General features: G+C 45.8%; 1 protein-coding gene across 1 annotated transcript in view; it reads left to right on the top strand.

The window, feature by feature from the left end:
- Nucleotides 1-22,787, top strand: part of SEL1L3 (SEL1L family member 3) — a 118,823-nt gene that overhangs the window by 75,997 nt on the left and 20,039 nt on the right. Inside the window, exons 14-17 of the mRNA XM_066384851.1 lie at nt 2,452-2,514; nt 6,716-6,892; nt 10,056-10,183; nt 15,958-16,041. Coding sequence (XP_066240948.1) covers nt 2,452-2,514; nt 6,716-6,892; nt 10,056-10,183; nt 15,958-16,041 — 452 coding nt within the window. The remainder of the gene's footprint in view (nt 1-2,451; nt 2,515-6,715; nt 6,893-10,055; nt 10,184-15,957; nt 16,042-22,787) is intronic.

The following is a 22,787-nucleotide window of genomic DNA, read 5'->3' as shown; positions in this document are numbered from 1 at the left end:
CCTGTGCTAGACAGAGGGACATATGAACACATACATGCTCCACGTTCCTGACCTCAGGGGGCTCATACACTGAGAGGGAACACGGGACAGGCACCGGCACAGAGGAGAGACACCTGTCCACCAGAGTTAAGCCTGTCCGTTTTCCAATGGGCCTGACTCAGACACGACTTCTGCTCACCAGGAACTCGCCATCAAGAGGGAGAAGCACATAAAGAAAGTACCCTGCAGGTGACATAATGTGACCTCAGGGTCTGAGTTCCCAAACCTGGACACTTTTATGATCTACCCGCATTTTTAACTAAGTTATTCCCAAGTGGGAGGAGGGAAGACCTTTATCAGCATTTAAAGGAAGATTTTTTCACCTCCGGCTGGAAGGTCTCTGTAATTGTATATTCCACGTGAAAGAGCCCTTGCAGAAAACGGGCTTTCCAAATGTGACGAACGGCAATGTGCCCTTGGCTTATTGTACTGTGTGGGCATTCGGCTTATTATATTCAACAATGGTGCCCCGGTAGTGGCTGTGGATTGTCTAAGACTATCAGGTTCATCCTATTTTGCATCCACATGAGGATGGAGCCTTGACTTGCACTGCATGACTGTCTTCAATAAATTCATGCCAGAAATATTGAGCACTTCCTGTGTGCCCAGGACCTTACATTTCTTTCACTTAATTTCCGACACTGGTCAGATTTGAATACAGTATATGGTGTTTGTGTGCGATATTATCCCACTTCAACTTCGATAACGGATATCCTGGACAATCCCTTACTTGGAAATCTGAGGATCTGAGTTCTAGTTGTAGATATCACTCCATGAGGTTTTGGATAAGCCAGCAACCTCTCTGAGAGCCCCAGTATTATTTCTTCAAAATAAAGAAGTAGGAAGAGGTCGACTTTGGGCTCCACACTCTGTGGTGCTAGTGCTTTCCCAGAGGTCAGAAAGGTTGTCCGCTGACAACTCCCGTTATTCCAGGTAGCCTCATGTCCTCTCCTCTCTCCTCTCTCCTCTCCCCTCTCCCTCCTTAATTAAATGAAGTAATGGTGCACTTCTGAAAAATATTTTCATCTCCCACTTTTCTTCAGCTCATCGGTTTTATTAAGTAGGTAAGTTAAAGTCTAATAGAAACTCGGTGCATGTGATTTAACTTTAGCTGGATTTACAAGTTTATTTTTGGTCCTGAAGAATACAGAGACAAAGTTGTTCCGCATGTTTGCTGTATCCTGCAAGGAGGGGCTGGATCGTGCCACTTTCTCAGCATAGAACTGAAATGGGTAGGGGAAGTACACAGTAGGGGCTCGAAGCTTGGGCTCGGGCTGGAGCCTGCCAGCCAGGGTTCAGATCCTTCCTCTGCTTCTCACTGTGTGACTCTGGGCAACTTTCTCAGATGGGAATGATACCAGACTTCAGCGGGGTTGTTGTGAGGATTAAATATGACAGGACAGTGCTTGACCCACGTTAATTAACACGAGAATGTTTATTAGTGCTGTGTTATTTACTGTAGAGCTAAATATCTAATTAGACTTAAAAGCTGGATTCATGGTAAAGCCTGCTCACCGTATATCACATGGGGCCCCCGTCCACCACTGTGTCTGAGACCAGGACTCCATGGGGCATGTGGGCTGTGTGTGTGTCCATGACAGACTCTGAGTGGGCTTGGGGGAAGCATCGGTTTTCAGCTGACTCCCCTTGCCGACCGTCCTCATTGTCAGACCCCTGTCAGGAGAGACCTAAGGGACCCCTCCCTCCCACCCCGTTCTCAGACCCACCAGCTCCCCACATGGTCCTGCAGACGTCTCAGCATGATCCCACGGAAGTCCTGTCTTGTAACAAGAGCCCCCAAGCCTTTTCTCTGTGATGCTCAGAACACCTCTGCTGGAAAAACGTTTTTTTCTGGAGGAACCTTGTCCATTTTTGTCAACATCTGACACAGCTGATTCCAAGGGGTCCTCACTCCTTCAGAGATGGTCCTCAAGCTGGTTCTGAAGCCACAACATTCCACCCCGGGGACTTTGGTGAGGACCCAGGGAGGTTGCAGGCGACAGCCTAATAACTCTTGGCTGTCGGACACAGATAAAGTGCTTTATCTGGCTGCAAATTAGATAATCCCCAAAGAAACACATCCAGGATGACCAAACTCGTTTAACCTTATTCACGGCTTCTCCCAATAGGAGTCACTCGGTGATAAATGGGGACTTCGGTATGGATGCTAAATTCAGAGGCTGAGGGTTGTTGCCTCTGCTCACAGATATGAGCAAGATGATGATGATGATGATGATAACAATCGTGTAACAGCACTGCTTATAGACATCTTTAAGCTTAGGTTTATAATTAAGAAGGCTTGGGTTTTATTTTGAAGTATTTTATATGGAACGCGGATCTACCCGTGTGATTATTTCTGAGTGCACGCTGGGTTTATTTTCTTCATAATCATTGCTGTTTATCACTGTTTAGGGTCAAGGAGTAAAAAAGAACAGACGGCTTGCCTTGGAGCTGATGAAGAAGGCAGCTTCCAAGGTAACACTTCTGCATATTGTCAGAGGAAAACATTGGCACCACACACACCTAACTGGAGAGAGTAAATGGCTAGCGGCTCCCTCCCAAGCCCCAAGGTGGAGACGGAGGAGGGAGGGAGGGAGGGGTCTCCAGCATCGCCACATCAGTCATTTCTGAGCTGCACACACGCAGAAACCTGTTACAATGGGGAAAGCGGAATTCAAAAGCTGAATTCACCTTCAGTCAATAGAATTCAGGCCAATTTGGTTGGAAGGCTTAAATTATAATCAGGGCTGCCCTGAGAGCAAGCAGCAGGAGCTCCTTGAAAGTGAATGGATATAAATGCCATTGAATTAGGAAAATCAAAAGCCTAATTTCTTTGATGGTTAACCCTGTCTGGTCCAAAACCCATGTGCTTCTCTGCACTTGAACAATAGGGCTGTTTATCAAGGTTAGTGCTGGGTTTAGGAATTATTTTTGCTTTTGTCACTGTTTTACTCTTCAATGTTGTCATCAAGACTGCTAGTTTCAACATAGCATTACAGAATGGAGGTTATAATGTCACTTGAGAGGGGACCCACACACACATTGCATACATATACCCCCATGTGCAAACACATGCCCCATGCATACACACTGACACATGCACGCCTAAGTGTATGTATACAGATTTGCAAATATATAGATTTGTAAAAACCATTGTAATGTAGCAGCCTTATGTAAAGCCAGTAGTCCCGGCCACCATCACAGCCGCCAAACACATGCATGTTCTCATTAGATTTGGAGAGATGGTAGAGAAACGGCAGAGCTAAGAAATGATGGGTCATCCTTTTATTCTAGCTCGCAACCAGCGGGCGAGTAAATACACACAGCAGGAAAGCACTTTCCTTTCCATTCAGGACTCCCAAAGCCACTGACTTTCTCCCAGTTTTCCTAGAATCAACGGCCCCACTAGCTCAGTCCCCTCTGGTTCCCCATCTCCTTTTCTTTGTACAAACTGGCTTCTCCTTTAGCACCCCGCCATCTTGGCTGCCTGCCTCTGCAACAATGTCGCCTCTGCAAAAAAAAAAAATGGCCTCCTAGCTCCTCCTTCTTTTAAAACTTTGCAGGGTGACAATCCCTCCTCCAGCAAACATTAGCATAAGCAAGCCCCTTCCCAAGCGGGAAAGTAACCAGCCGCCCCACATAGGCAGCAGCCATCTTTAACAATAAAAGTGAGCAAAACCAAATAACACAAATTTTACAAACTTATTTACCCAACACCTTACTAGACCCTTTTATCGCCCTTCTAGCTCTTGAATGTTTCTCCACCCCCCAGGGCTGCTCCTGTTTCCTCTATCACAGAGAGACTCCTCAAGTAACCAGCCTGGTCTTCCTCATTCTCTTTTTTTTTAGGAAGCACAGAGTATCTCTTTTTCTGGACTAGAAGTGGGAGCATGGAGTGAGAGAGCCAGAGGCTTTCCTCCACTTATGTGGGGCCCAGAGGGCATAGGACCCGGGAGAAGGGAACCCGCTGACGTGCACACCGGCTCCTGAGCCCGGCACAAATGACAGGCAGACACAGAAAAGCAGCTGAATGCTGATCAGGGAAGGCACTGGTTTCAGAGCACCCTAAATTGGGGCTGTGGTGGGGGTTTGCTGGCAGGTGTGAAATTTGCATCTCTTTAGCCATTCTGGTGGTGAATTGGTATCTAATGTGCTTTATTTTGCATGTATTTTTAGCAGGGCTTAGATGAATATTGGGGGAAATGTAATTTTATGGCCTGGAGTAGTCACATTCTTAAAAGTGTCAGGGGACTCTCCATTCCCTGGGCAGGGGTTTATTAAGCCCCTGCTCTTTGGCCCTGTGTAAAGGTTGCACACAGCTGGGTTTTTGGAATTAGCCAGCATTCGCTTACTTGGAAGCAGATCTGTTGACCAAGCCATAAATGTCTAGATGGAGATATTTGGAATACAAAGGTTCCTCCCTTTATGGAGCTTCGGTTTGAATGGGCTTTGTTAGTGTCTCTCTCCTAGTCTTCCTGGCACCGGATTCCAACATCAAGACTAGGAGATGTAGCCTTTAGGAGCTATGAAGACTGGACAGGCTGCAGGCTGGGATCTTGGCATCTGTTGTTAAGGGACACCCGGTCTTCACCTGTGAAAAGGGAGGTGAAAGAGATTTGGGCCCTCACTTCACAACACTCTGGCAGATGTGAGGGCACTGTTGGCCCTCGGACCCCTTCCCCCTGCTTGTCCATGGTCTCGGGGGTCTGGCAGGAAGGGAGGAATGAGAGCGCTGTGCCCCAGTTTGCATACGTGCCCCTGCAGGGCCCCAGAGCCTCCCACAGCAGGCTGGGCCGCCTGGGGGAAGCAGGGGAGGCTGCCCAAGGGCATGAATCAGCAAGGACTAGGAGGCTCGGCGTGTCCTCCTCCAGGGACTGGCACAAACCAGCTCTGCCCCTTTCAGACACAGTTCCTGAGCCCCCCTCTCTTCTCCCCCACCGGCCCCTTCTACTTCAGCCCCGACCTGGGACAGCAAACTGAACCCTCCTCTCTTCTCCCCCACCGGCCCCTTCTACCTCAGCCCCAACCTGGGACAGCAAACTGAACCCTCCTCTCTTCTCCCCCACCGGCCCCTTCCACCTCAGCCCCGACCTGGGACAGCAAACTGAACCCCCCTCTCTTCTCCCCCACCGGCCCCTTCCACCTCAGCCCCGACCTGGGACAGCAAACTGAGCCCTCCTCTCTTCTCCCCCACCGGCCCCTTCTACCTCAGCCCCGACCTGGGACAGCAAACTGAACCCTCCTCTCTTCTCCCCCACCGGCCCCTTCTACCTCAGCCCCGACCTGGGACAGCAAACTGAACCCTCCTCTCTTCTCCCCCACCATCCCCTTCTACCTCAGCCCCGACCTGGGACAGCAAACTGAACCCCCCTCTCCTCTCCCCCACCGGCCCCTTCTACCTCAGCCCCGACCTGGGACAGCAAACTGAACCCTCCTCTCTTCTCCCCCACCATCCCCTTCTACCTCAGCCCCGACCTGGGACAGCAAACTGAACCCCCCTCTCCTCTCCCCCACCGGCCCCTTCTACCTCAGCCCCGACCTGGGACAGCAAACTGAACCCTCCTCTCTTCTCCCCCACCATCCCCTTCTACCTCAGCCCCGACCTGGGACAGCAAACTGAACCCCCCTCTCCTCTCCCCCACCGGCCCCTTCTACCTCAGCCCCGACCTGGGACAGCAAACTGAACTCCCCTCTCCTCTCCCCCACCGGCCCCTTCTACCTCAGCCCCGACCTGGGACAGCAAACTGAACTCCCCTCTCCTCTCCCCCACCGGCCCCTTCTACCTCAGCCCCGACCTGGGACAGCAAGCAGTCACAGAGCACCTGTGCTTCGCAGGGAGGATGTGGCAGCTGCTTCCTTCAGAGGGTTTACTGGTGTTCAGGACGGAGTCATCGACAGGTGGCAGATAGGTCACTTAGAGACCGTCCCCACCAGGGCAGGTGTCGGGCCACCTGTGGCAGCCGAGCGCTCACAGATGTCAAGGGCACCGTTGATGCGACAGGACAGTAAGAGGCTCTTTGTAGACAAGGGCGTTGTTTCCGAGCCCAGAGGAGCGGAATGATGGTTCCGGGGGCCAGCATCACTGAGCTGGAAGGAGGAATCCCAACAGCAGCTGGGTGAAACCCCCCGGGAAGACCCCAAGGAGGGCTCTTGTGTGCTAGCTTTTTTTCTTGTCATCTGCCCTCCCCCCAAAATAGGCAGGACAGGTCTTGTTCAGACTCATGCAGAATGCTTTCATAACAATTGACTATTTCTTTTTATTTTTTTAACAGGAGAGAGACAGGCAAGGCAGACAGAAAGGGAGAGAGATGAGAAACATCAACTCATAGTTGCAGCACCTTAGTTGTTAATTGATTGCTTTCTCATATGTGCCTTGATTGGGGTGGGGGTGGGGGTCCAGCTGAGCCAATGACCCCTTGGTCAAGCCATTGTGCTAAAGCCAGTGACCTTGGGCTTCAAGCTAGTGACCATGGGGGTTTTGTCTATGATCCCAAGCTCAATCTAGTGACCTCGCACTCAAGCCAATGACCTCAGGGTTTTGAATCCGGGTCCTCAGCATTCCAGGCTGATACTCTATCCACTGTGCCACTGCCCGATCAGGCACAATTGATTCTTTTTAGGTTTCATTTTTTTTTTTTTAACAAAGCCATCTTCTTTTTGTTGTTCTAAAATCCAGGGATTGCATCAGGCAGTCAATGGTCTGGGATGGTATTACCACAAATTCAAGAAAAATTATTCCAAAGCGGCCAAATATTGGTTAAAAGCAGAAGAAATGGGGAACCCAGATGCATCGTACAATCTTGGAGTCCTGTATTTGGATGGCATTTTCCCAGGAGTTCCTGGAAGAAATCAAGTGAGTAAGACTGGAGACAAACGGGGCAGCTGGTCCTTCACTTATTCAAGAAGTCTTTGTGAAGGTGCTCTGTGTGCCCAGCCCAGACCGGGCCCGGCAGGCGGTACAGACACCACCCAAGACACAGAGCATGTTCTTTTTTTTTTTTTTTTTTTTTTTTTTTCTGAAGCTGGAAACGGGGAGAGACAGTCAGACAGACTCCCGCATGCGCCCGACCAAGATCCACCCGGCACGCCCACCAGGGGCGACACTCTGCCCACCAGGGGGCGATGCTCTGCCCCTCCGGGGCGTCGCTCTGCCACGACCAGAGCCACTCTAGCGCCTGGGGCAAAGGCCAAGGAGCCATCCCCAGCGCCCGGGCCATCTTTGCTCCAATGGAACCTTGGCTGCGGGAGGGGAAGAAAGAGACAGAGAGGAAGGGGGGGGGGGGTGAAGAAGCAAATGGGCGCTTCTCCTATGTGCCCTGGCCGGGAATCGAACCTGGGTCCCCTGCACGCCAGGCCGACGCTCTACCGCTGAGCCAACCGGCCAGGGCCCAGAGCATGTTCTTGAGAAACTCAAGAGTTTAGTGAGGAAAATAAGATGGTGAAGAGCAGAGGTTGGCATTTAGCCATGTGCCAAGTGTACTTATATGACCTGAACAGTTCTGGAAAGAGGAAACGTTGAAGGTCAAAGCAGTCAGGAAGACTTCCTGTAGGAAGGAGACTTGTACTAAGGAGGGACAGGGAGATGATACCAGGTGAGAATGAGCAAGAAACCAAGAGACAGTGCAAGGATTGATCTTTCTGGAAGAGAGCTGGGTTCGGATAAGATGGCCTGATATTAAAACAGATTCAAAAGTAATGAAAGTAACAGTGATAATCTCTGGTGTTGGCTGAGCACTTCCTCTGTGCCAGACACTCACAGAGGGTTTATATGCTCAGTCCCATGTCGTCCTAACTACCTCTGGAGTTTACTGTTATTAAACCCATTTTACAGAATAAACAAACAAGGCTCTGAAAGGTGTGTGACTTAGCATCACATACTTATTGAAGTTAGGACCTGGATCCCCATGTAACATGGAAGCCCCCTGTTGTTAATAATAATATTGATGATGACAAAAATAACCTGTGCGCCACTACATTGAACAGAATTCAGTGAACGCCCACTCAAGGCCAGGCACGCCCCCAGGCACTGAGGGTACAGCAGCAGGCAAAAACCAGCCTTACTCTTAGGAAGCTTACATTCCCATGGGGAAGAAAGACAATCAGTTACTAAGTATAAAACATGAGGATGTTATGGGGAGAAATAAAGCAGGAAATGGAGGACAAGGAGGGTAGAGATCGGGGATTCCTGTTTTATAAGGGAGATCAGGGAAGGTCTCTCTAATAATGTGACATTGTACAGCTCCTAAAGGGATCTGGTGGATCTCAAAGAGAACATTCCAGAAAGAGGGAACAGCCAGGGTGAAAGCTCTGGGAGGAAGCTCAAGGAAGAGCAGAAAGCAGAGGAGATGGGGAGGTGGAAGGTAAGGTCAGGGAGGCTGGTTGCCAGATCAGTGATGACGCAGCCGCTCTGAGTAAGATTGGAGAGCGCTGGGCAGCTTTGAATGGGGCGGGGTATGCTGTGTTCTAAAAGGCTCCCGGATGCGAGCAGAGGTTAGCCTACAGGAGACAAGAGAAGGAACGGGGTTAGGGCACTACTCCACGTGAGAGGGGGTGGGCAGTTTCACCGGAGGGGCTGCGAGGTGACTAGAGTCTGGATATATTTTGAAGGTCAGGGTGACGGGGTTTGCTGATGATTGATTATGAGGTGTGAAGGGGGAGGAGTCAGTTGATTGATTATGAGGTGTGAAGGGGGAGGAGTCAGGAGAACTGGGGCATACGGCATTTATTGGGATGGAAAGAAAGGGGGCGTTTACGGGATGGGCAGCAGCGGATCTGGGGGTGGGGAGCCAGATTGTTTTTTGTGAAGCACAGTGAAAAGCCTAGAGAATTTGTTTTCTTTTTTAAAATTGTATTTATTGATTGATGTTAGAGAGAATAAAGGAGGGAGAAAATAAACACATTGATTTGTTGTTCCACTTATTTATATATACATTCATTGGTTAAGGTTTTTAAATATAAATAGCACATTTTTATTTTATTAGTACTATGATTATTTTTGCTGCCTAATATTATTATTTACTTAATTATATTGGCGTCAGGTGCACAATTGTACAACACGTCTTCTGTGCACTGTATTATGTGTTCACCCCCCCACACACACACACACACACATACACTGGTTGATTCTTGTATGAGCCCTGACTGGGGATCGAACTCACAACCTTGACATATGGGGAGGACACTCTAACCAACTGAGCTATCCAGCTGGAGCCGAGAATTTGCTTTCTCCTCTTTAACTTTGCAGCAACCTTTCATGCTAGATACTATCAGACTCCACATTTTTCAGCTGAAAAAAATTGAATTAATCTCTCAGGTGGAAAGATTAACTAACATGCCCACGACCACACAGCTAGTAAGGAGCAGAGCTGAGATTTGAACCCACGCCTGTGACTCCAAAGCCCATGCTTAAAAACATCAGTTAACTGCCTCGGAAAAATAATAGGAATCAGCGGAACATATACCTGTCTAAGTGTTATTTTTCCCCCTCTACCTCTCTCTGACTACCTGTGAGGCTGTACATTTTTATGCATTGCAGGAATCCTCCCACGCATCTGGGAGCGTGGATTTTTTTATTGTCGTTTTCTAATTCTCACCTTCCTACTGGAAATGCAGTGTTGTGCATGAGTTTGAAGAAAGGTCTTAAGCAAGGTTAGGAAAGCAAATGCCTGAATTTTCACCTGGTGTGCCTTCTGATACAGTCTTCTGTCTTGCTGTCAGGGGTTATGTGAGTATCAAATGAGATGACAGTGATAATTTGTAGTTAGTTACATGCTGTCTTACTTATTGGGCAGGCCTATTCAACAGGGTATCTGTGGTTGAGGTTATCACATCCAGAGGATGGTTTCCATGGTTGGCTATCTTCCTTGAACTTGACTTTCTTAAAGCTATCAGACTTGGTTTTCCTAAAGCTATCAGAAGTAACAAGCCTGAGAAAATACTCTGGCTCTGGTGAAACCGGCCCAGCCAGGAGGACCCCTCACTAAGGCGAGTGACCTTTCGTTCATCTCTCTTTGCAGACTTTAGCTGGTGAATATTTCCATAAGGCTGCGCAAGGCGGACACATCGAAGGAACCCTGTGGTGTTCTCTCTACTACATAACAGGCAACCTGGAGACGTTCCCTAGAGACCCCGAGAAGGCTGTCGTGTAAGAATCTATCAGATGTTGTGTATGGCGGGAAAGCCATCTACAATACCGTAGTCCCCCCTTCTCCTCGGGGGATATATCCCAAGACCCCCAGTGGATGCCTGAAACCACAGAAAGCACCAAACCCTACAGATCCTGTGTTTGGGTTTTTTTCCTAAAAGTACAGAACTTTGAACTTAAAGGAAGCACTTTATGGCTTCTCTTTGGGCATATCTGAATAGCCAGCATCACGACTCTTCCATTTGGGGGCCATTAGTAAGTAAAATAAGGGTGACTTGGCCTGACCAGGCGGTGGCGCAGTGGATAGAGCATCGGACTGGGATGCAGAAGACCCAGGTTCGAGACCCCAAGATTGCCAGCTTGAGCGTGGGCTCATCTGGTTTGAGCAAAACTCACCAGCTTGGACCCAAGGTCGCTGGCTCAAGCAAGGGGTTACTTGGTCTGCTGTAGCCCCACGGTCAAGGCACATATGAGAAGCAATCAATGAACAACTAAGGTGTTGCCACGAAAAACTGATGATTGATGCTGCTCATCTCTCTCCATACCTGTTTGTCTGTCCCTATCTATCCCTCTCTCTGTCTCTGTAAAAAAAAAAAAAAAAAAAAAAGAAAAAGAAAAAAGGGGTGACTTGGACACAAGCACTACGATGATGCAGTAGTCAGTCTGATAGCTGAGACAGCTTCCACGTGACCACAGCATGATGGGGCGTGTCCACAGCCTGGAGATGCAGGACAAGGAGACGAGTCACGTCCCAGCCAGGACAGAGTGGGATGGCTCACGATTCCATCACACTACTAATAATGGCACATACTAAAACTTATGAGTTGTCATTTCTGGAATTTTTTATTTAATATTTTTGGACCACAGTTGACCGGGAATAACTAAAACCTCAGAAAGCGAAACTGTGATTAAGGGGACTATGTGCCTACAAAAGAGAGTTCCTCACTTCTTTTTAATTTTTAAAATATTATTTTTATATTGGGCTCCATTCAAGGTTGTAGAGTAGAAGAAAATAAATAAAATTTCTTAATAAAGAAAGGAAAAAGTTTTTCATTTTTATTTTTATCTATTTAAAAACTGATATAGTGCACCTGGTTTAAAGATCCAAATAATCTGACGAGACAAAAGTTAAAAGACTTTAATTAAAAATATAAAAAAATAGTCTGACCAGGCAGTGGCGCAGTGAATGGAGCATCAGCCTGGGATGCTGCAGACCCAGGTTCGAAACTCCAAGGTCGCCGGCTTGAGCGCAGGATCATAGACATGACCCCATGGTCGCTGGCTTGAGCCCAAAGGTTGCTGGCTGGAAGCCCAAGGTCACTGGCTTGAGCAAGGGGTCTCTGGCTTGGCTGGAGCCCCCTGGTCAAGGCACATATGAGAAAGCCATCAATGAACAACTAAAGTGTTGCAATGAAGAATTGATGCTTCTTATCTCTCTCCCTTTCAGCCTGTTTGTCCCTGTCTATTCCTCTCTCCCTCCATCTTACTCTCTTGCTTAAAATAAAATAAAATAAAGAAATAGAAATAAGAAATAATTTAATAGGAAATCTCTGTTTACCCCACCCCAGACTCTATTATTTCCTGCTTTTACACTTTTTTTTTAAATTTATTTATTTTTTTAGAGAGGAGAGGGAGAGACAGAGAGGGGAGACAGAGAGAGAGAAGGGAGAGGAGCTGGAAGCATCAACTCCCATATGTGCCTTGACCAGGCAAGCCCAGGGTTTCGAACCGGTGACCTCAGCATTTCCAGGTTGACGCTTTATCCACTGCGCCACCACAGGTCAGGCTATTTCCTGCTTTTAAGAATAAATCACGCCTGACCAGGAGGTGGCGCAGTGGATAGAGCATTGGACTGGGATGTGGAGGACACAGGTTCGAAAACCCGAGGTCACCAGCTTGAGCCCAGGGTAACTGGCTTGAGCACGGGGTCACTTGGACTGCTGTAGCCCCCAGTCAAGGCACATATGAGAAAGCAATCAATGAACAACTAAGGAGCCACAATGAAGAATTGATGCTTCTCATCTCTCTCCCTTCCTGTCTGTCTGTCCCTATCTGTTCCTCTCTCTGTCTCTCTCTCTGTCCCTGTCACACACAAAAAAATCACTTTCAATTTTAAACTTAATTTTTTATTTGCCTCTACTGCTAAATAACACGCTTGTCCCACTATTGGTCATCTCCTTTGCTATAGGCACTGTGTAATGGTGCCCCGCACTGAAAGATAAAGTATGTCCTCTCACTGTGCCACCTGCTGCCGCACATTCCACACTTTTGTTCTCTCCCATCTTCCCCATGAATATGCCATTATTTTGGTTCGATTAGTATCGACGTGTACATGATTTTGACTACATTCATGCTATTCACAGCTGAGCCATGTGGTGTTCTATGACTATCTTTATTTTTTTCTTGCACAACTTTGTGTTTTCTATAGAGTGAGTAGTAATTGCATTTTATTGGTCTTTAGTTACTTGGCTTTTTATGTACTTATTTTCTATGTACTTGATCTTCAAATTCTTCTACAGTTGTCTCCATTTCTTCTCAGTTGGTCCAGACGTACCAGGGATTCTGTTCATCTTCTTGGGGATGTCTCTTCTGGAGTCTGTTCAGGATAGAGCTGCCCTCCTGAAATTAAATTTGTCGTCATTGTGGGGATTCCTTTTCCCTTCATCTCCTTTTTTGGTCTTCTTCGTTGGGCCCTATTTCTTCCTTTCTTGGTTTACTCCTGTGTTTTGTTAGCACATATCCTGTAGTAGCTTCCTGAACAACAGTGAACAGGCGGCACCTTTGATGTCATACATATCTGATGTTTTACAGGGCTTGGCAAACTTGGCCCACACATGACCTGTGGCCCACCAAAGAGCTGAGAATGCTTTCTACATTTTTAAAGGGTTGTAAAGCAGACAAAGAAAACTATGCAACTGAGCTCATATGTGGCTCACAAAGCTTAAAATATTTATTTTCTTACCATTTATAGGAAAAACGTTTGCAGACCTCTGCATTAGATTACTCTCGCACCTAGAGTCTGGCTCTCCAAAAGGTTGTTGTTTTTATTTGTTTTTTGTTGTTGTTGTTGTTGGGTTTTTTTTTGTCAGAGAGAGGGATAAACAGGGACAGACAGACAGAAGTGGAGAGAGATGAGAAGCATCAATCATCAGTTTTTCATTGTAGCACCTTAGTTGTTCATTGATTGCTTTCTCATATGTGCCTTGACCGTGGGCCTTCAGCAGACCGAGTAACCCTTTGCTCAAGCCAGCAACCTCGGGTCCAAGCTGGTGAGCTTTGCTCAAACCAGATGAGCCCATGCTCAAGCTGGCGACCTCGGGGTCTCGAACTTAGGTCCTGCACATCCTAGTCCGACGCTCTATCCACTGCGCCACCACCTGGTCAGGCCAAAAGGTTGTTTTAAGACATTTGAGGGCAAAACTATCTGATCTAAAACTTGCCTGAGACAGACTTGAGTCTTTTAGTTAGGATATTTAGTGTGAACATTCATATATTTCATAGATTTCTGTTACCCTTTTGTTATTGATTTCTAGCTTAATTACATTGTGATCAGAGAATATAGTCTGAATGAATCCAGTCCTTTGAAGTGCATTGAGGCTTTGCTTTATAACCAACATATGGTCAGTTTTGATACAGGCTGTATGATCTCTTAAAAAGAGCATATTTTCTGAACTTGTTCAGCACCATGTTCTACATATTTAATTATCAATTACGTCAAGTTGGTTAATTGTGTTGGCCAGATCTTCCATACGCTTCCTGATTTTTTTTTTCTACTTGTTACATCAGTTATTGAAAGAAGTGTGTTAAAATATTCCTCTTTGAGTGTATACTTGTCTTTCTCTCCTTTCAGTTTTGTCAATTTTGCACTAGATATTGTGAACACTATTATGGGGTCACCCAGATTGAGAATTTTTTCCTTACTTGTTGCCCCTTTATCACTTTAGTGTCCTCTTGATCTCTGCTGATGGTCTTGGCCCTTCAAGTCTACATTTATTTATTTGTTTGTTTGTTTATTTATTTTTGTATTTTTCTGAAGTTAGAAGCAGGGTGGCAGACTCCGGCATGCGCCCAACCGGGATCCACCCAGCATGGCCACCAGGGGGCGATGCTGTGCCAACCTGGGGCGTTGCTTCTTGCTACTGGAGCCATTCTAGCATGAGGCGGAGGCCATGGAGCCATCCTCAGCACCCAGGCCAACTGCTCCAATGGAGCGTTGGCTGCAGGAGGGAAAGAGAGAAATAGAGAAGGACGAGAGGGGGAAGGGTGGAGAAGCAGATGGGTGCTTCTCCTGTGTGCCCTCACCGGGAATCAAACCCGGGACTTCCACATGCTGGACTGATATTCTACCACTGAGTCAATTGGCCAGGGCCCAAGTCTATATTTTTTTGATGTTGGTATAGACTTTTAACTAAAAACCGGCTTTTTTTAGTTAAAATTGCATGTTCTATTTTTTTTATTACCTTTTTACTTTCAGTCTTTCTCCTTATTTTATGTGTCTCTTAATAAGCAGCAGCTATTTGGGTTTTTGTGTATTTTTTATTCAGTATGACAATTTTAGTATTTTATTGGTGTATTTAGACCACAAACGTTTAATTATGGATATATTTGGCTTTAAATCTATCATTTTACTATTTATTCCTTCCTGTTTCATCTGTGTTTGTGCCTTTTCCCCCTTCTTTTCTTGCTCTTCCTTTACATTAATCAAATCTTTTTAAAAAAATATTCTATATTCCCATTTCATTAGCTTGTTAGTTATGTATTATTATAATAGTCTTTTAGTACTTGTAAATCTAAAGATTACAATAGACTATTTCATTATTAAATCTCCTCATAAATTAGGGAGCAGAAACAAAATAAGGAAACCTTATAGTAAATCAGTAAAAATATTTTAATGAAGTATTAGAACTCTTGGTAAAGATTATCTTTTCCAAGTTTAGAGGAATTAAGAAATACAGATTGATAGTTACAAAATAGCAACAGGGATGTAAAGTACAGTATAGGGAATGGAGTCAGTAATATTGGATCAACTATATATGGTGCCAGGTGGGTATGGGAAATATCGGGGCACCGCTTTGCAAAGTATGTGATTAACCACTATGCTGTACCCCTGAAACTAGTATAAAATAATATTGAATGTAAACTGTAATTAAAAAATAAATAAAATAATCCAAATTAAAAAATAAAATTTAAAATATACCCAAATTCGCCTGACCTGTGGTGGCGCAGTGGATAGAGTGTCGACCTGGAACGCTGAGGTTGCTGGTTCCAAACCTTGGGCTTGCCCAGTCAAGGCTCATATAAGCGAGAAGCAACTATGAGTTGATGCTTTCCGCTTCTCTCCCCACCTTTCTCTCTCTCCTCTCTCTAAAATCAATCAATAAAATCTTAAAAAGCAAATCCAAGCCGTGTTATAAATCCCCATTCTGAAATAAATAAAAGGTAGAACAAGAAAATTAATATCAACTAATTACCATACAGATGTCAAAAGAAAGATGATCTTTTCCTGTATTTGGTGCCTATTATTCCTTGGGAACCTCCCACGTCTTTGTTTCCATACATAACAACTCAGCACTGCTTAGAAAGGCACTGAATGCAAAGCTCTCAAAATGCATCTCTCTTTACCTTCTTAACATTCAGTTCCGGTTTGTTGCTCTACAAAAAGTCTAACATGCAAAATATTCCCCAAGTGGGATTTATTGAGATCATATGCAGAAAAAAAGCAATTATTTAGTTTGCCACAGTTTGGATATTTTTTTTTTCTCTCTCCTTTTCAGGTGGGCAAAGCACATAGCTGAGAAGAATGGCTACTTGGGCCACGTCATTCGCAAAGGCCTCAACGCCTACCTGGAGGGCTCGTGGTAAGCTCAGGACCCGTGTGAGTGTGAACTTTGTCAGCCCTTACCTTTCAATCTGTCACCGTCGTCTCATGAGATGGAGCTTAAAATGCAACCAGAAAAGCAATTTGCAGGGAAATCACGGCCTCTCGGCAATACTATTCGTAGTATCACAGATTGATTGGCTGTTGATTGGAAAACATAGCATTTCCATGTTTAATTATACACAAAAATTAGTTCTCTAAGGGGAGCATTCACATTCATCAAGTTGAGAGACACATGCCTATGTTGACTTCTCTTCCTTTCACGCTTCTTTCTCCTGGTTTTAGAGTCTAAGCACATCCCAGGGGATCTTAGCTGACCTTCTGCCGCTGGCGGGCAGGTCACAGGAGGTCCAGGATTTCTGCCCTGTTTGTAGGAAGAAGAGAACGGCCTCAAGCTACCTCCTTCCGTAGATAATTTGACTGCATCTTCTGTGGCCGGGAACCTGGGCTTGCAGGAAGTCACTCACCAGGCCTCTGAGATCACAGCCAAACCACCCGCCTTCCTGACCTTCTTCTGATAGAGTTAGCAGATCTCGGCCAGCGCTCGATGGGATGAAGAGCACCCCAGGACTCTGCACAGGAGGACGTCAGGTCCCCTCACGCAGTTTGCTGTCACCTGACTTAACGAATAAGGGCACAGCACTCCAAACTTTCCCTGACTTCATCTGTTACACTTCTTCTGTCGGCTCCAGCACTCCCTCTGACTTTTCCCTCGGGCTACCTTTTCTAGGCTGTTTTATTGCCTAAATGGTCTGGGTATTTCAGTAATAACTAAAAAGGCTATGCAAATCTGCATGTGTCCCTTCGGAACTCTGCCTCAAAGACATTAGACCAGACATGTCATCAATCATACTCTGATCTGAACCTTAATTAACAATTTAAATAGAAGTCCACAAGAAGGCCGTCTTCTCCCTTGGTCCATAGGTGCCCATGTAATCAACAGATCGCATGTGAGTGATGGAGAAGCTTAAATTAGACAATGCAGGGGAAACAAGCCCAATGAGGAAAGCACCAAACAAAAATGTTCATTACTAACAGCCTGCGAAAGTGTATCTGTGGCCTCGCGCTGCTCAATAGGAAAGAAACTTCTAATGAAATTAGTATTTTCTGATTGACACATCTTACAATTTTTGTGCTGTTTTATCTTGCAAAACTCCCAAATTTGACTGTAACTATTCTCTAGTCTCGCCTTCCACACTTCCCATCCTTTGCTCCTCACAAGCGTCTTAGAGGGGACTAAGTATTTGGAGATCAAAGTGTTTATATATTGGGCTTTCCCAAAGGGAGACCACATCTGTGAACTGCCTACACACACACACACACACACACACACACACCCCATAATGTCTGACAGATTTTCCTGTAAAGAGAGGATCTGTCAATAGTTTAGCTTTTTTGTCTACTTTTGAATTTAATATCATTTTAACATTCAAGAATTTGCTGTGAAAGCCAAGATGAATTAGAATATTCAGCTACCAGAGACTGTTTTCTTTGGCAGTGGGGGAGAAGATGGGTGAATTAAGTGTGTTCTACACTGTCTGTGAGTTTGGACTCTGTTCAGCAGAGCTTTCTGAGCCCACTCCCATGCAGGGCGCCTTGCCGGAAGCTGCAGGGATGTCAGCAAGTTGGGCTTGGGTCGTTGGCTGCCTCAGCTCTTCTTCATGCGGAGCTACCTACAGTTTCTCACATGGCCTATGTCTTGCCTGACCTCTGGGCCTTTGCACTTGCCCAGAAGTCTTGCTTAACTTCCTAATCCCTTTGCTTCTTCCGGGGATCATGATTGCTCTTTACTTGTTGATTGCCTTGTGACTTCTATCCCAGGGCCCACCCCCTAGTGGCACCTGGGAGATGCTGAAAAACTTACTGAGTGCATGAACTGAGACAAATAGAACAAACATAACTTAAGTACTACATGAAGAACATTGGGGATTCTGAGGAGGAGAAGATGCTATCTGGCCCTGGCCAGTTGGCTCAGCGGTAGAGTGATGGCCCAGTGTGTGGATGTCCTGGGTTCGATTCCTAGTCAGGGCACACAGGAGAAGCAACCATCTACTTTCCACCCCTGCCCTTCTCCCTTCTCTGTCTTTGTATCTCTCTCTTCCCCTCCTGCAGCCATGGCTCGGTTAGAGCAAGTTGGTTCCAGGCACTGAGGATGGCTCCATGGTCTCACCTCAGGCACTAAAATAGCTTGGTTGCCAAGCAACAGAGCAACGGCCTCAGATTGGCAGAGCATTGCCCCATAAAAGGCTTGCCAGGTGAATCCCAATTAGGGTGCATGTGGGAATCTGTCTTTCTGCCACCCCACTTTTCACTTAAGAAAAATTAAAATGGATGATTTCGGGGGACTTAAGCCAGCCTCAACCATGGAGGCCTTGAGGGGTGGGTAGAATGTCCAGTTAGCCATTTCTTGGGAAGAGACTCACAGGAACAAAAGCAAAGAGATAAGAAAATTCTGGGAGTGTCCAGAAAATGTTAAGCCACCTAATTTGCCTTGAGGGAGTGATATATATAACAAGACCAAAGAGGTGCTATTTTATGGAATTTTGAATGGAAGGTTATATACTCTTTACTTAATTTGTTTACCAGCAGGAAGCCATTGATGGTTTTGAGAGAGGGTAGGGACATGACAGCTGGGTTCTGAGATGCTTAACCAAACAACTGACTCAAATAACCCAGGTAAAAGGTGCTGAGCATTTGGGCTGGAGAAGAGGCATGAGCCATTTGAGTTCTTTTTCTCTTCTTTCGTCCTATCATAGTTGATACACACAAAATAATACGTGATATATGTGTAAGTGCCAACGCATAACAAGAAAACGAACACCTGTAAACCTACCACCCTACTTAAGAGAATGAACTGTGGAAGCCCCTCCATTTCATGTCCCTCCCAGATTAAACCCACCCCCATCCCAGGACCCAGAAATAACCATCACCCTAAATTTTGCTCCTAATAGTTTTTGTTATACATGGTTGTATTCCTAAGCAATAGATTTATTTAGTCTGGCTTGTTTCTGAGCTTTCTATTATTAGAATATTATACGTGAATCTTCAACTGCTGCATGACACTTGGCATTATGTTTCTGAGATTCGTATATTTTGATGCATGTTTCTGTAGATCATTCGTTTCTGTTGCTATCATATATACCACAATGTACTTAACATGCGCATCTTAACACGTATTTATTTAGGTTGGTTCCTTTTTTTTTTTTTTTAAGAACAATGTGGCCATGAACTTTTTTTATTATTATTTATTTTAATTTATTGTGTTTATACAGATTCAAGTGACCCACTGAATACATCCCCCCACCATGTTCTCCTCAACATCTCCCCTGCCCCCCTCCCCTCAACGCCTTCCCTCTTCCCTCCAGGATTTACTGTCCTGCTCTCTAGAACACTGTGTTATGTATAGATAATTTCACTAACCTCTTTCCCTTCTCTGATCCCATCCTCTCATCCCCTTTCCCTCTCGTCTCTTTGATCCTGCCTCTGCCTCTATTCCATTCCTCAGTTCGTATTGTTCATTGGATTCCTCAAATGAGTGAGGTCATATGATATTTTTTCTTTCTCTGCCTGGCTTATTTCACTTAACAGAATAGATTACAGGTCCATCCATGTTGTCGCAAAAGATAAGATTTCCTTCCATGAACATTTTTTTATGGATATTCCGACCCATTTAGAGAGTGTTTCTAAAATGTAAACTTAGGAGTAGAGTCACATATTGGCCTTTACGAGATAATGCCAATTGTTTTCCGAGATGATTTATGATCCTGCAAATCATCTATGCATTGTTTCTCTAATCTTTGCCAGTCTTGATTCTGGTGCTAAAATATTGTTAAAGGTAAGACTCAACCTGAATTCGAGGCCTTTTCATGCAAACAGGAGAAACATCTAGTCCCCATTACAAGGGGAAATTTTTTTTGGTCAAAATATATTTGAGACACCGCTTTCATCTTTCTGAGCTCCCAAACCTGCCCCCAGGGGTTAAATAGCAAATATAGGAGCATGGCCTCCCCACAACATGGCTTTTTTGGGGGCGCCATCTATTTTGCCAGAACAGAACTAAATCATCCATCAATGTCCCAAGTCCACCCCCCTTGTACACTCTCTGTGAGTGAATTTATTCTGGACGTTATTTTCAAATTACACGTGTCAGTTTGATGAGCCTGTGCTTTTCTGTGTTGCTCCAAGATTTATATGGGATGGTTTGAAAGAGGAGCGTGTTTGAGGAAAGGGCTTTTAGCTGGATAGGCATAATATGGACAATAGCATCGTCGTGCCTGAGGCTGTCCTCGGACACCCGGAGAAACCAGCTGAGGAAAAGCCAGCTGTCATCTTTCATTTCTCTCCACCTTCCCCCAGTGTGTGTTTTATCATGAGCGATGTATTTCATTGTCCTATGTCTTAAATACACCCCAAACACTTAAGCCAGGAGGTTTGCCCAGTTATGGTGGGCTTGAAGCAAGACAAGCAGGCATGCGCCTTGGCCCGGAAGCTCAGCTGGTGAGAGTGTTGTCCCTATATGACAAGGTTCCAGGCTCCATCCCCAGTCAGGGCACATATAAGAATCAACCAATGAATGCAGAAATAAAGGAAACAACAAGTCAATGTGTCTCCATTTCTCCTCCTCCTTTCTCTCTCTCTCTTAAAAAAAAAAAAATCAATGAATTGAAAAGAAAAAAGAGAGAGAAGTAAGTAAGCATGCTAAGTTCCCATCAAAAGAGATTCACCTTTTGGCAAAAGAGCAGGGGCCCTGAATTCCACTGAGACCCCAGGATTCTTCTTCATCCTTCCCGCTGGAGCGGCTTCAGGCATCGTGAGAAAGGAGACAGAGAAAATAAAACAGTTGTTTGAGAACCTGCTCAGAGATAGTCGGATTCTCAATTCACAGCCCAGCAAGCCAAGGATCGGCTACAAAGCGTCATTAGGAAAAGTTCTACAAGTATATATGCCGACTTTGCAGTGGGAGGTTAGTTAATGTGTCCCTAACCTCATTCTTTACTCTAAATTTCCTCCTTGCCGCGTCCACCCCACCTCCCCTTCGGAATGGCCGTCTGGGGGGCTGTTTCGCTTGAGTGCATTGGAAATAAAACTTGAAGCTCTGGTTGGCTTCCTTAAACCACGAAGGAATTTCTGGAAGGACAGTACAGTTTTGTGGCTTGTTTTTTGGGCTTCCAGCACACAGCAAATGCTGAGGAAATGACTGTTCCATGAGTGTGCATATAGAAATCCCTGTAATTCATAACTTCCAGGCAGTTTCTGTTGAAGCGTAAGTTAAGAGCCAAACGCAGGGAGGGAGACTAACTGTGTGGAGAGGGTTTCTGCAGAGGTGGTATGTCTCAGAAGTCTTAATCAGCTGAGCAAGTCCGGTCTTCGGTGTCGTAACCCTCGCTCGCCGTTCGCTCTTCGATATATGAAAATAGATGGCGGGGGGGATCAGAGTGCACCGGCCAGCGCTGATTGCTTCTGCAAGATGGAGGACAGAGGTGGATTTCTGTTCAGCACTTCTATTTTCATCGATGTTTTTAGACATCCCTTTTTGATGGATTACAGTGCTTCTGCAAAGGAAATGCATGAGGATTCTATGCAATTTCCTCCCGGCTCATACAGGAATTGGACAGTGAAAGTCTTTCTGTAAAACTTGTTTCTCCCGTCCCTCTACCACCAGCAAAGTAACTTCAGAGACGAGATACTGTCTTTGTAAAGGGCACAACAGTGACTCTGTTTTACCGGCGTGTCAACCTCGTGCCCCGCCCCCCACCACAAATTCTAATAGTCTACCTGACTGCTGTCTGAGAAGAACTCATTTTGTTATATTTTAACAAGATGAGTCACATTGCATGCAGCCACAGTAGCAGTGGGAGCCAGCCTGATATTTGACCCTCGGGGGGCAAGTGTACATCATCTCGTTCACTCGTCCGTCCCTAAGGGAAACTGAGGCACTGGTGCAAACATGAGTGTCTCAGTAGACACTTGAGATTCTAAGACCTTTGGAATGGGACCTTGTGCCCATTGAGGGGGTGTCCTGCTAGGCTTCTCACACCCCCTCAGTGTGAGCTGAGGATTCTTGTCACCAGACACGACTTTTGCAGTCCTTGTAAAAAAAAAATGCCTGTGTGTCTTTCTGTGGTGGCATTTCCACTACAGTTACGGGTTTGTGAGCTGACTTGCCTATGCAGGGGACACCGCTGAGCAAGCCTTGTGTCTCTTTAGAATGAGTCATGGCCAATTGGTCGGCTGCCTTGGGTGTCAGCAGCCACGTGGCCCGTGACCTGCAGGGTGTCTGACTGAAGTTCTGCTGTTCCAATGGGACTCCCCAGTCTCCTCTCTGTGTCCCCAGGGGTGGTCGCAGACGCTGCCTCAGCAGTGTAGGGAAGGTGACTGCGGAATCTGCCTCCCTTGTCCCCTAACCCAGCGCCCCCCACCCTTTCCTTAAATCCCGTCCCAGGTGGGGTGAAAATTACGGGAGAGTTCTTAATGTCGGCTACTTAAAGTGAAAAAGCAGCTTTCCAGACAACTTTTTATGGTTAAAATCAACTCTTACTCATAAGCTGGGTGACAGAGAAAATGGAGGAAATCAGATGAGTCAAAAGGGGAAAAGAAAAATTACTTACATTCTCACCACCTGGAGATAAGTACTGTTAGCATTTTGGCCGATCATTTCTATGTTTTATTTTTTCTCTGCACATATCTGTGTGTGTGTGTGTGTGTGTACATGTGTGTATTTGGTTT

Source organism: Saccopteryx leptura, chromosome 5, assembly GCF_036850995.1.
Source record: "Saccopteryx leptura isolate mSacLep1 chromosome 5, mSacLep1_pri_phased_curated, whole genome shotgun sequence".
Lineage (NCBI taxonomy): Eukaryota > Metazoa > Chordata > Mammalia > Chiroptera > Emballonuridae > Saccopteryx > Saccopteryx leptura.
This window is presented reverse-complemented; position numbering and strand designations above follow the sequence as displayed.